Below are 12,839 nucleotides of genomic sequence, written 5' to 3'. Positions count from 1 at the left end.
CCCGTCTCTACTAAAAATACAAAAAATTAGCCGGGCGTGGTGGCAGGTGCCTGTAGTCCCAGCTACTTGGGAGGCTAAGGCTGGAGAATGGCATGAACCCGGGAGGCGGAGCTTGCAGTGAGCCGAGATCGCGCCACTGCACTCCAGCCTGGGCGACAGAGCGAGACTCTGTCTCAAAAAATAAAACAAAACAAAATAAATAAATAAATAAAAATAATTTAATTTACTTTTTTTTTTTTTTTTTGAGATGGAGTCTCACTCTGTTGCCAGGCTGGAGTGTCATGGTGTGATCTCGGCTCACTGCAAGCTCCGCCTCCTGGGTTCAAGTGATTCTTCTGCCTCAGCCTCTCGAGTAGCTGGGATTACAGGGCGTGCACAACCACGCCCAGCTAATTTTTTTTATTTTTAGTGGAGATGGGATTTCACCATGTTGGCCAGGGTGTTCTACGATTTCCTGACCTCGTGATCTGCTTGCCTCGGCCTCCGAAAGTGTTGAGATTACAGGCGTGAGCCGCTGCGCCCGGCCAATGGGTTTCATTTTTAAAGGGATTCTATAAAGAGCACTAGACCGGGAGCCAGGAGGCCTGGGTTCTGCCTTGAACTCTGCCTCTAACACATAGTAGACTTTAAGTCCTTTTCCAAGGTGGATCTAAATGTTCCTTTATATAAAAAAAGAAGTGGTAGACTAAATGATGTCTAGGCTCTCTCTCAGCTTTAACACCCAAAGCAATATAGTGTGGGTCTAATACTTGTATTTGGCAGGGAGCACACTCTCTGAGGTGCTCTAGGGTCCCTGCATTTACAGCTAGAGGGAACGAAAGGGCAGTGCCAAAAACTCAGGCAGACAAGCCTATTATGTTAGCTGTTGGCATGACAGTCATCTGCTTCAGAGAATCTTGAAGTGTTGGCATTTCCATTTCCATGTGTCTGTGGTTTTGATGAGATACAGCTGTAACTGGAGGGCATGTCATCAGATTCTTCCAGGGCCTACAGTCCACACTCCCCATATTAAACTTCATTGTCTGCTCCCTGATAGTATCCAGCCTGCTGCTAAACATAAATCTCACTGCCTTTATCACCAGGATTTTATTTTGTGCAGAAAGTGTTTTGGCTTTGTTTATGTGATGATATTGCAGTAAAGGTAGCACTCATCCAGTTAAAAGGTATTCTTGCTGGAGTGGCACCAATGCCTGATTTCAATAACTTACCCTATCATAGCATAGGTTGTCTCTGTTTTTTCTTTTTCTCTTTCTCCCCATAGGTTCTGCTCATAGGGTTGGACCAGTGAGTCACAAAGCTTAATACAAATCAGGTGAGTCTGGAGACGGTTGTGAAGCACCCATTTCTTGGAATCAGCCTGCTTGACTTCAAGTCTAGGTTCTACCACTAACTAGCTGTGTTACCTTGAAAACATCACTTATCCTCTCTGTAAAGTTGGAAAGCTAATCATAGTCTTCTCAAGAGGTTATTGGAAATATTAAATGAAATAATGATTACGGGAGACTTAGCACAGCATTTGGCAAGAAGTAAGCGTTTAATTGTTGATATGTGTCATTATCAGAAACGTCAGTGTAATTTTGCAAAATACATGTGCCTGGGCTTTGGTCTCCTGAAACTCCAATTCAATGGGACTTATAGGGGATCCAGGTATCTGTAGTAAAAACAATAAATTCCACAGGTGATTCAGATGAGCAGCCAGACATGCAGCTATCTACTTTAGTCTGCACAGATTTTCCAAGCTGACTCAGCTACAAGATTATCTATGCTCATGTAGAAGTGGAAGGTAGAGAAGGTTTTAGAGCCAATTGGTTCCTACAATGTAGTGCCCAGACCAGGAGTATCAGCATCACCTGGGAACTTGTTAGATATGCAAATTCTTACACCCCGCTCCTCCCTGAGCTCTATTATACTAAATCAGAAACTCTGTGGGTTGGGCACCAATGTTTAAATAAGCCCTCCAGGTGATTATGAGACCTAATAAAGTTTGATATTACAGTTTTAAAAGAGGGCCTGGCTTAGCAGAACATCTCAACTCTGGTGAGTACTCATTACACGTCAATTGAAAGAATGTTGAATGTTTTCCTTTTAAGTATTGTTTACACTTACATGATTAATTCAGTTTTCAAAATGTTGTTGCACAAAGTTTCTCCTTTAGCCTAGTGAGGTAGGCCCTATTTTATGTATGAGTCATTTATGGCTAAGTTCAAAAAACTCAAAAGTTACAGAGCTGGAGTTTAGACCTGGAATTTTGTCTAGGATCCCTTTGTCAGGCTGTGAATCTACCAAAAACTTTGTGTGCTGTATCACAAGACCAAAGAACTGAAAACCTAAAACAATTTCTGATTGGCTCAGAGTTCTTGTCCACTTCCAGGATGCCTATTTAAGGACAGGGAGAAATTATTTGAGGGTCAGTTTCCACTGGATCTTCTAGCCTGGTGCTCCTCAGCTAAACAATGAAAGCAGAACTTTACAGAATGCTGGTCCTAAGACTCAGTCCCAGGTCCGGCTACAGCCATGCCTCGCTTCTACTTACCATGGTGACCTATCTGCCAGGTTCCCTTCTGTGTTTTTTTTTTTTTTTTGTTTTTGTTTTTGTTTTTGTTTTTGAGACGGAGTCTCGCTGTGTCGCCCAGGCTGGAGTGCAGTGGCCGGATCTCAGCTCACTGCAAGCTCCGCCTCCCGGGTTCACGCCATTCTCCTGCCTCAGCCTCCGAGTAGCTGGGACTACAGGTGCCCGCCACCACGCCCGGCTAGTTTTTGTTTTTTTTTTTTTTTTTTGTATTTTTAGTAGAGACGGGGTTTCACCATGTTAGCCAGGACGGTCTCGATCTCCTGACCTCGTGATCCACCTGCCTCGGCCTCCCAAAGCCTTCTGTGTTTTGAAAATGAAATTTGACTGCTGGATCACAGGAAAGGGTTCACTCTCCTACTGATTGAAGGACACAGGAATTGCCTTGGGAATGAAGGACTCCTCTGGCTTTTTTCATAAGCCCAGGCCTTGGGTGAACCTTAGAGCAGAGTTTCTCAACCTCAGCACCATTGAAATATTGGTGCTGGTAATTTTTTGTAGTGCAAACTGTCCTGTGCTTTGCGGGATGCCTGCTAGCATCCTGGCCTCTACCCACTAGCTGCTGATATCACCTCCCAACCCTGGCTGGAATCCTGATAATCAAAAATGTCTCCAGAAATTACCAAATGTCCCATGCAGGGAGAAGCAGTAGAGCAAAATCATGGCCTGTTGAGAATCACTACCTTAGTGAAAAGTTTTTCAGGTGCACGCCTCAGAACTTCCTAATTTACCATCCTAGGGGAGAGTTTCTGCCTTTTCTTTTTGCCTCTATTGCTTGGGACAGAGGATTATATAAAAAAATCTGAATTCATCTTATGATGCCATTGAATCCAGTCATCATTGTTGTCATCATTTACACTCTTACTGCTCCTGTGCAGAGCCTGAGGATCTCTGTCATCAACACAGTACTCTAGGGCACCATAACCACTTGGTTGGCACTGCTCCCAACTTTTAAGTCTCTCCTACTTGCAGGTGTTTAGAATATGTGCCCCACATTTTTCTGAGCTGCTTGCTGAAAATGCATAGCCCTAGGTACTACCTAGGGAGTGATTATCTGGGGATAAATTACTGTATTCTATACTGTATGTTGTTTTAAAAGGAAACTGTCCACTTTATCTTTTGGCACATGTTGAGACTCTGCAATGAAAAGGCTGTTAAGATGGCAGCCTCGGTTTTTTTCTCACCTCCTACACTAAGTTTTTGCCTCTATTCCTTGTAACAGGATGGTATTAAGAAACCTAAGTGACAAATGATGACATAATTGTCATTTTCTCTGACATGTCAAGCATATATTACTGTTCCTCTAATTGTAGCATTTCCTGAATAAGAAAAATACAAGAATTTTAGACACTATGGAATTGATAGAATTGGATGGGGTACTTAAATTGGTAGGAAATGAAAATATACATTAGGATAGTGGGTCGGGAGTCACACAAGACCTAATGCCATCTTGCTCTGAACTAGTAAATGGGACATTTGGGGAGAACAGTACAGATGTGCTCTAAGTTAAAAAACATTTTTTAAGGCAAATTCTGATGTACAAGAAATATTTATTCACACAGAGGATTTCCCATTTTACAACTGGCTTCTTTAAATGTCAATCTTTTCAGATGAATATAAAGAATATGAATCAGTAAGAATACAAGTTTCTGCCTGTTACTGAATCGTGTTGCATTAAAATGTAAGCAACATGGTGTGATACACAGCTCACTTGTAGGGATGGCCATAGGAGGCACCAGAGAGACAGGAGGTTACCCTTCACAGTGGCTGAAATTTCCACACAAGAGGCCCATGCGACAGCCCATCAGGGAGGAAATATTGTAAATGGAGATAGAGAAGGCAAATGAAGTCTTGAAATATGAGCTCCACATGGAAAGTCACACCAGCAGACACTCTAAAAAGCAGGCATTGATTTGTGGTTCAGCTGATTCTCACAAGATCAGCTGTACATAATGAGCTGGCAGGAGGTGAAAAACAGGAATTTATTCATTGAATAGTGGTTAGTTACATTCCTTGAGTAATGTCTGAGAGTCCTACTTTTTCAGAATCTGAACAAACAGAAAGTAAATAACTCCAGAAAAATTATTATCTCCGGAAAGAGATCCCTAAGACAATGTTTACAAAAGGGCTCTCGGTCTTTTTTGTTTGCTCACTTCTGTACCATTCATACACAATCTTTCCCAAAGCAATTGATTTTCAAATTGAGTTAGGGTAGGAATATAATACAGAAAAGCCTCTTCTTAATTCATGGACCAAATTTTAAGAAACGTTGAGAATGAAAGCAGCCCTTGTAAATAAGACACCAGATAACAGGGGCAGCCTGAGACTCTCTCTCCGGCACACTGGAATGATGGCTTGTATCCTGTAAGCAACAGAGCCCCAGCTCCACAAAGAATAAAATGTCATGACTGCGCCCTTGCCCCCTGCACACATGAAAGACAGCAAATGGACACAGAAAGTGTAGTTACCTGAGGATGAAGGGATAAACAAAATGGTTTAAACACAAGATCTAACAAGTAGACAAGCAGAATATTTGGTATATCACTTCTGAAATCAAAATAATTATTTGGGAAAGACAGCTTTTACAGATTCTATCTGGTAGAGATTTGGTACATATTAGGTATGTATCAGCATAGACAAAGTCACATAAAACAAGATGAAGCATTCCCAGCTTCCTTTCCAAGAAAAGAAAGCCATGACTACCTCATATGAGTTGTACTAATATTTGACTTTTATTGAGTGATTTCTTTGTGACAGTCATCACATCAAGTACTTTACACGTATTAGGTCAGTCTTTACAATGACCCCAAGATGTAAGTGTTCTTTTGATCCCTGAAAAAACTAAGACAAAGTTTAGGCAACTTGTCAAACCTCTCAGGACTAGTCAATGAGTGAGATGGCCGGGTGCGGTGGCTCACATCTGTAATCCCAGCCCTTTGGGAGGCTGAGGCGGGCAGATCACGAGGTGAAGAGATCAAGACCATCCTGGCTAACACGGTGAAACCCCGTCTCTAATAAAAATACAATAAATTGGCCGGGTGTGGTGGCGGGCACCTGTAGTCCCAGCTACTCGGGAGGCTGAGGCAGGAGAATGGCATCAACCCGGGAGGTGGAGCTTGCAATGAGCACAGATCACACCACTGCTCTCCAGCCTGGGTGACAGAGCGAGCTTCCATCTCAAAAAAAAAAAAAAAAAAAAAAAAAGTAGATGAGTGAAGTGTGTTTTGAATGAAGGCAATCTGACTCCAGAATTCACATTCTTAGCCACACTGTTACACAATTAATCTTTCACAAGGGTAGTCTCTAAGGGTGGTTAAACTTGAAGATTAATTGATTTCTTCAGGTTTTTCTTCATCTGCAATGACCAAGTTGCCAAGAAAATGAGGAGGAAGAAGTTGACTGAAGGAGAACAGGATGTCTTAATGATAGAAATAAGATGAAGCCATGGATGAGACCTGGGGTGAAAACACTGTTCTCTGAATGGAGGATAAAGCTTGGAAAGTGTTGGATTGATAGGACCTACATGCCTCCATTCAGGGCCTCTATAAATGGCAGAACAGCAGAAATCATGCACAAAGGCACCCAGCTGAGGGAGCAAGTGAGGACTAAATCCTAACTTGGGTTCTCCTTGGTAGGCCATGTGCTGTCAGGAAGCTGTGGCGGGCAGAGGGAGCACTTTTCCCTAAGTTCCACAAAGGTGGCCTCTCTAGGCTAGAAAAGAAGCTAGTGGTAATGGTTTTTTCCCCCCAGCAAGAGACAGAGTCTCTCTGTGCTGCCCAGGCTGGATTCAAACTCCTGGGCTCAAGGGATCCTCCTGCCTCAGCCTCCCAAGTGACTGGTACTACAGGTGCCTGCCACTATACCTAGCTCTGAATAGCTGGTATTTTAAAGAAAGTCACCTTCATGCTAAATCTCACCGTTGCTTACATTTCTGAGAATCAGAGACTCTGTTTTCAAATGTCAGAAGCAGTAAAGGTAAGGGAGAAATAAGGCATCGGAAGAAAGTGGAAAAAATCTTTTTGGACAGTCCATAAATAAGTAATGACACTGAGCTTTGAAATTAGAGGTCATATACCAGTGTTTCTTAGCCCCCTGAGCACAGGTGGGATCAGGCAAATCAGGCTCAAAACTAGGTAAATAAATAATGAGAAATAGATGGTATTTGGAGTTTCAGTTCCACTTGCAAATCCTTTTTGTAAAAATTGAGTAAGGAGCTTTTAAGATTTAGGACTCTCCTCATCTAGCAGCCTTCTAAAGACATAACAAAGAGCTTATTGACACTGTTAACATTTATAACATACAGTCTGTGTGCCCTACAGATCTTCCCTGATGTTCTAATAAATCTAAATATACACAAAAATCAATATTAGGAAGGAATTATACACATTTAATCACTGCGGGCAAAAGGTTATTCTAGAGGGTATAATCAGTAGTTCTTGAAATTCAGCATTCACTTATCACCATCTTGATTATTGCCATATCCCTATATCACAAATCTGGATAACACATATACTTTTATCGTTTTTATGTTTTTCTTTAACTGGTTTTTCGCAAACTAAAATTTTTAACGAGAAAACTTGCTATCTCTTCTGATATACATTGGTACATATTAGTCATGTGCTGGCATAGACAAAACCATATAAAACAAGATGAAGCAGTTCCAGCTTCCTTTCCAAGGGGAGAAAGCCACGACCACCTCACAAAAATTGTACCAATATTAGACTTTTATTGAGTGATTTCTTCGTGACAGTCACTGCATCAAGTACTTTACATGTATTAGGTCAGTCTTTACAATGACCCTAAGATGTAAGTATTCTTCTGTGATATCAAAGTAAATGTAAAAATCAATTTACAAATGTAAAACCAATTTGCCTTTTATAAGAAGGAATGCAGAAAAGTAGATGCAGTTGTTCTCACTCATAGGTGGGAACTGAACGTTGAGAACACTTGGACACAGGAAGGGGAACATCTTACACCTGGGCCTGTCATGGGGTGGGGGAGCAGAGAGGGATAGCATTAGGAGATATACGTTATGTAAATGATGAGTTAATGGGTGCAGCACACCAACATGGTACATGTATACATATGTAACAAACCTGCGTGTTGTGCACATGTACCCTAGAACTTAAAGTATAATAATAATAAAAAAAATAGTGGATGCAATGAGAACAAAATAATGTCATGAATGTCTAGGTAGATGCTATTGCTGGCCAGATGCTCTCAGCTTGAGGCCTTCTGTATCATTATAAAAAAATAGGTGATTGTGTGTTATATTAAGGTCAAAAAACACTAAAAAATTGTGATGGTTTTCTTGAAGAAATATAGTAGTGGGAGAAAATGGAGTAGAATAGGATTTTCTCATTAGGTAAATTCAATGTGATTTAAGGGCGTATTGTTGTACTATAACCTACCATAAGTAATAAAGTTCCCCCATATTGTCTATGAGGAGTTTGTACATACAGCTCAACTGAATAGAGCAAAATACGTTTTTCATGTGTAATACCCCTCTGCTGGGAATAATCAACTTTTCTACATGCATGTCATGTACTTGATTAGAAAGAAATCACTCACTTACCATGTTCATCAAGTAAAATATTGTCAGGCTTCATATCCCTAGAGGAGTAAAAAGAAAAAAGAAAGTTGCTTATAATAAAACAAACAGAACTAAGGGGTAGGGGCAAGAAAATGCTCAAGAAAGCCAACTAGAGTTGAAACAATGTACTAGCTTCTCAATACTCATCTTCTCATTCAATTCTCACAGTAAATTTATGAAACAGAAAATACCCAATTTCTAAATCAGAAAACTGAAGCTTAACCCAAGGTCACGGAGCTAGTAAATGGAAGAACTGGGCTCTGAACCAAGGCCTCTCTCATTCAAAAACTCAGACTCTAAACTTCCTATAGCATATTGTATCTAAGCATGTAGATATTGGTCCATTGGATCATATAAAGCATTTACAGTGCCATAAAGTAACATTAGTAGTATTAAGCATCATTTTCTTATGTAACTCTAGAATTACACAGATGATGTGAACTTAAAGACTATAAATGGGAAAAACATGATTGATAATGTAGTTATACAACCACCCCCTGTCTCCCTTTGCCTCCTCACATCCACACCTGCTGTTGCTTTGCCTGAATTAGAGTCCTCTCACTGAGTGCACTCAGACAACACAGCTTCACCCTTAACCTCACAGCTCAGATGCCACTTCCTGCAGGAAACCTTCCTGATTTTTCAATTCTGGGTCAAATTCCCCCTAACCCCATATATTCTGACCACACGGGATACTTCTTCCACTGTAACATTTATCACACTTTATCACACACTTGGTTCTGTTTATTGATAATGGGACTTGTTACTCATTAATATTTTTAAGTAAAGAGTAAGCTGACAGACTTGGTCTGTCAAAGATTAAGGTATTATTATTCTAGCAGCATGAAAGCCATTTGACAAGGCTGAAAATGTGTTCCCAAAACCAGCTTCAGAATTTCTTCCCTAATGGATTCTATGAATTTAGGCTGAAGGGCTTTAATGGTACATTAGGGAAAGGCAGTAAAAATCTGAGAGTGGAAAAGTGAGGGCTATTATAAAGTACAATGTGATTCTTTGATTCAGGAGTGCTCCTTACTATAATATTCACCAAGGCTTTGCAAACTCTATCATTCTATCCTCCAAGTATTAACCATCAGACTACTCCCTTCATTGGAAGAAGGTGGGTTTTGTGCTCTCCTATGGATTTTTTTTTTTTTTACTTTGCTATTTTTTCAGTCATTTTAATATAAAAATTGTGTGTTTAAAGTGGCCAACATGATACTTTGATGCAGCGAATTTCCAGTATATAATACAATGTCACTAACTATAGTTATCTTGCTGTATATCAGTGTGTAAAAGACTGGTCCAAATCTTTTCACTAACTACCCGAGGAATAATAATTAAATAACTATAGGTCTTATAACATCCTAAAAGAAATATTCTGACCAGGCACGGTGGTGTGTACCTATAGTCCCAGCCACTCAGGAGGTGGAGGAGGGAGTATCACCTCAGCCCAGGAGTTTGAGGCGCATTGCACTATGATTGTGCCTTGAATAGACACTGCACTCCAGCCTGGGCAACAAAGCAAAATCCCGACTCAAAAAATTTTTCTAATCTCTGCAAGTTTTCCAAGTGGACCATGATGTCAGGGATGGTTTCTTGATTAATATCATATTCTATCCCAGTGCCTCATGGTCAGTAAATGAAGAACTTAATGACACCCAGAGAAATTCCAGTGCACTCAAGAAGGCTGATCCTAACAGTATATACAGAGCACTGTGGCACACCATCAGATACTCTCTGCAGCATAAAGCTAGAGATAAACCAGGTGTTTGGCTCTTTCCACCTCTTCAGATCTACATCCAGTGAGCATCAGGTACTGTTTGCCAGGTGAGAAAGAGGCCCAGAGGAGCCCTACCAAGGATGGATGAGAGTTGAGTGAGGCAAGATCAGTATAAAATTTCTTGGCCTGAATTTATGAGGACTTACTGGGAGAAATTAATTGCTGTGGATTTGACATTTTATGAGCTTTCTGTTAAATCCCTGAGCACCATTTTTCTTATTTATTGAATCCATACATCATTGTGTTAACTACTTTTCCCAGAAACTACTTTGAAACTTAATAACACGGAGATCAGAGAGGGAACAATTAGTTTAACGTGATACTTCTTAATTAAATCTTGTATTCATTTATTCATCAGATATTTACCTACTTTGGTAAGTCACTGTAGTAAGATACAGAAAACCTAAAGATAAATCAGACATAGTTCCCTTGGGATGGAGAGGATGAGAAAGCTTCATAAAGAACAATGACATAGAATGGGAAAGGGGTATTTTTACTGCAAATTCAGAGAAAGAATATAAGAAAAATTTAAGAAAAATGTATAAGAGAAAGTGGATTTGTAAACATAATTACCTAAGCTTAGATTCTAACTATATAGTTTCTCCAAAACATAACAGGGTAACATCTGATTCACTACAGGGTAAATTGCAGTATGGAAGGTTGTTTATTCATATACCAGGAGAGAGAAAATGAAAAGAAACTTAGTGTGCTCTATTAAAATTCCTACTAGAGCAAGTTGAGATTTTCTAGTTTTAAATTTTAGCACCACTTCTTTACCTTTTCAGTCTTCTCAAGTAAAAATAAATATGAAATAACTTACAATATGTTTCTTTCATTGAAAGTAGTCTATAATATATTTTAACTTAGTAGATATGCTTGATAAGCCTGGATAAGCCTGGATATGCTTCAGAATCAACTGGGGGGATTTGAACAGTGTGGATTCTCTTGTCAGGGGCATTCAGACCAGAGTAACTCCATCTTGAATATGTGAGATAGGAATTTAGTGATTAGCAGGACTGGTTTTGCAAGGTACAGGTCACAAAGACCCTGCTGATAGAAATAAGATGCAGTAAAGAAGCTGGCCAAAACCAAGATGGTGACAAAAGTGATCTCTGGTCATCCTCACTACTCATTATACACTAATTATAATACATGAACATGCTAAAAGACAATCTCACCAGCACCATGACAGTTTACAAATGCCTTAGCAATGTCTGGAGGCTACCTATATGGCCTAAAATGGGTAGGAACCCTCAGTTCTGGGAATTCCCCAAAGTCTTAACTCATTTCAGCATTAACTCAAAAGTCCGCAGTAAAATGTCTCATCTAAGACAAGGCAAGTCCCTTCTGCCTATGAGCCTGTAAAATCAAAAACAAGTTAGTTACTTCTTAGATACAATGGGGTTACAGGAATTGGGTAAATACACTCATTCCAAATAAGAGGAATTGGCCAAATCAAAGGGGCTACAGATCTCATGCAAGTCTGAAATCCAGCAAGGCTGTATAATCTTAAGGCTCCAAAATAATCTTGACTCCATGTCTTACATCTAGGTCACACTGATGTAAGATGTGGGCTCCCACAACCTTGGGAAGCTCCACCTCTGTGGCATTCCAGGGTACAGCCCCCTTTCTGGCTGCTTTCACTGGCTGGCACTGGATGTCTACAGTTTTTCCAGGCACATGGTGCAAACTGTTGGTGGATCTACCATTCTGGGGTCTGGAGGATGGTGGTCTTCTTCTCACAGCTCCACTAGGCAGTGTCCCAGTGGGGACTCTGTGTGTGGATTCCCAACCTACATTTCCCTTCCACACTGCCCTAGCAGAGGTTCTCCATAAGGGCTCTGCCCATGTAGCACACCTCTGCCTGGACATCCAGGCATTTTCATACATCCTCTGAAATCCAGGCAGAGGTTCCTAAACCTCAGTTCTTAACTTCTGTGCATCCACAGGCCCAACACCATGTGTAAGCCACCAAGGCTTGGGGCTTGCACTCTCTGAAGCAATGGTCTGAACTGTATGTTGGCCCCTTTAGAAACAGCTGGGATGCAGGGCAGCAAGTCCTGAGACTACATAAAGTAGCAAGGCCCTGGGCCCAGCCCATGAAACCAGTTTTCCTCCCAGGACTCAGGGCTTTGTGATAGGAGGGGCTACCTCTGACATGCCCTGGAGCCATTTTCCCCATTGTTTTGGCAATTAACATTTTGCTCCTCATTACTGATGCAAATTTCTGCAGCCAGTTTGAATTTCTTCTCAGAAAATAGGTTTCTCTTTTCCATCATCAGGCTACAAATTTTCTGAACTTTTATTCTCTGCTTTTCTTTTAAACCTAAGTTCTAATTCCAAACCATATCTTTATGAATGAATAAAACTAAATGCTTTTAAGAGAACCAAGTCACCTCTTGAAAGTTTTGCTGTTTAGAAATTTCTTCCACCAGATACCCTAAATAATCTCTCAAGTTCAAAGTTACACAGATCTCTATGTCAGGGAAAAAATGTCACCAGTCTCTTTGCTAAAGCATAGCAAGAATCACTTTTGCTCTAGTTCCCAGTAAGTTCCTCATCTCCACACGAGGCCACCTCAGCCTGGACTTTTTCATTCATATCACTATCAGCATTTTGGTCAAAGCCATTCAACAAGTCTCTATGAAGTTCCACACTTTCCCACATTTTCCTATCTTCTGAGCCCTCCAAACTGTTCCAACCCCTGCCTGTTACCCAGTTCCAAAGTCGCTTCCACATTTTTGGGTATCTTTACAGCAGTGCCCACTCCTCATACCAACTGACTTTATTAGTCTATTCTCACACTGCTACTAAAGACATACTCAAGACTGGGTAATTTATAATGAAAAAGAGGTTTAATGGACTCACAGTTCCACATGACTGGGGAGCCCTCA

General features: G+C 40.6%; 1 protein-coding gene across 2 annotated transcripts in view; it reads right to left on the bottom strand.

Annotated features, from left to right (window-relative positions):
- STK32A (serine/threonine kinase 32A) overlaps positions 1-12,839 on the bottom strand; it is a 151,759-nt gene that overhangs the window by 37,386 nt on the left and 101,534 nt on the right. For both annotated transcript variants that reach the window (XM_015141153.3, XM_015141155.3), the window contains exon 6: positions 8,145-8,182. In XM_015141153.3, coding sequence (XP_014996639.1) covers positions 8,145-8,182 — 38 coding nt within the window. The remainder of the gene's footprint in view (positions 1-8,144; positions 8,183-12,839) is intronic.

The sequence above is a fragment of the Macaca mulatta genome, chromosome 6 (assembly GCF_049350105.2).
Source record: "Macaca mulatta isolate MMU2019108-1 chromosome 6, T2T-MMU8v2.0, whole genome shotgun sequence".
NCBI classification, from domain to species: Eukaryota; Metazoa; Chordata; class Mammalia; order Primates; family Cercopithecidae; genus Macaca; species Macaca mulatta.
The sequence above is the reverse complement of the archived record's forward strand: the minus strand, read 5'-3'. Positions and strand labels throughout refer to the sequence as shown.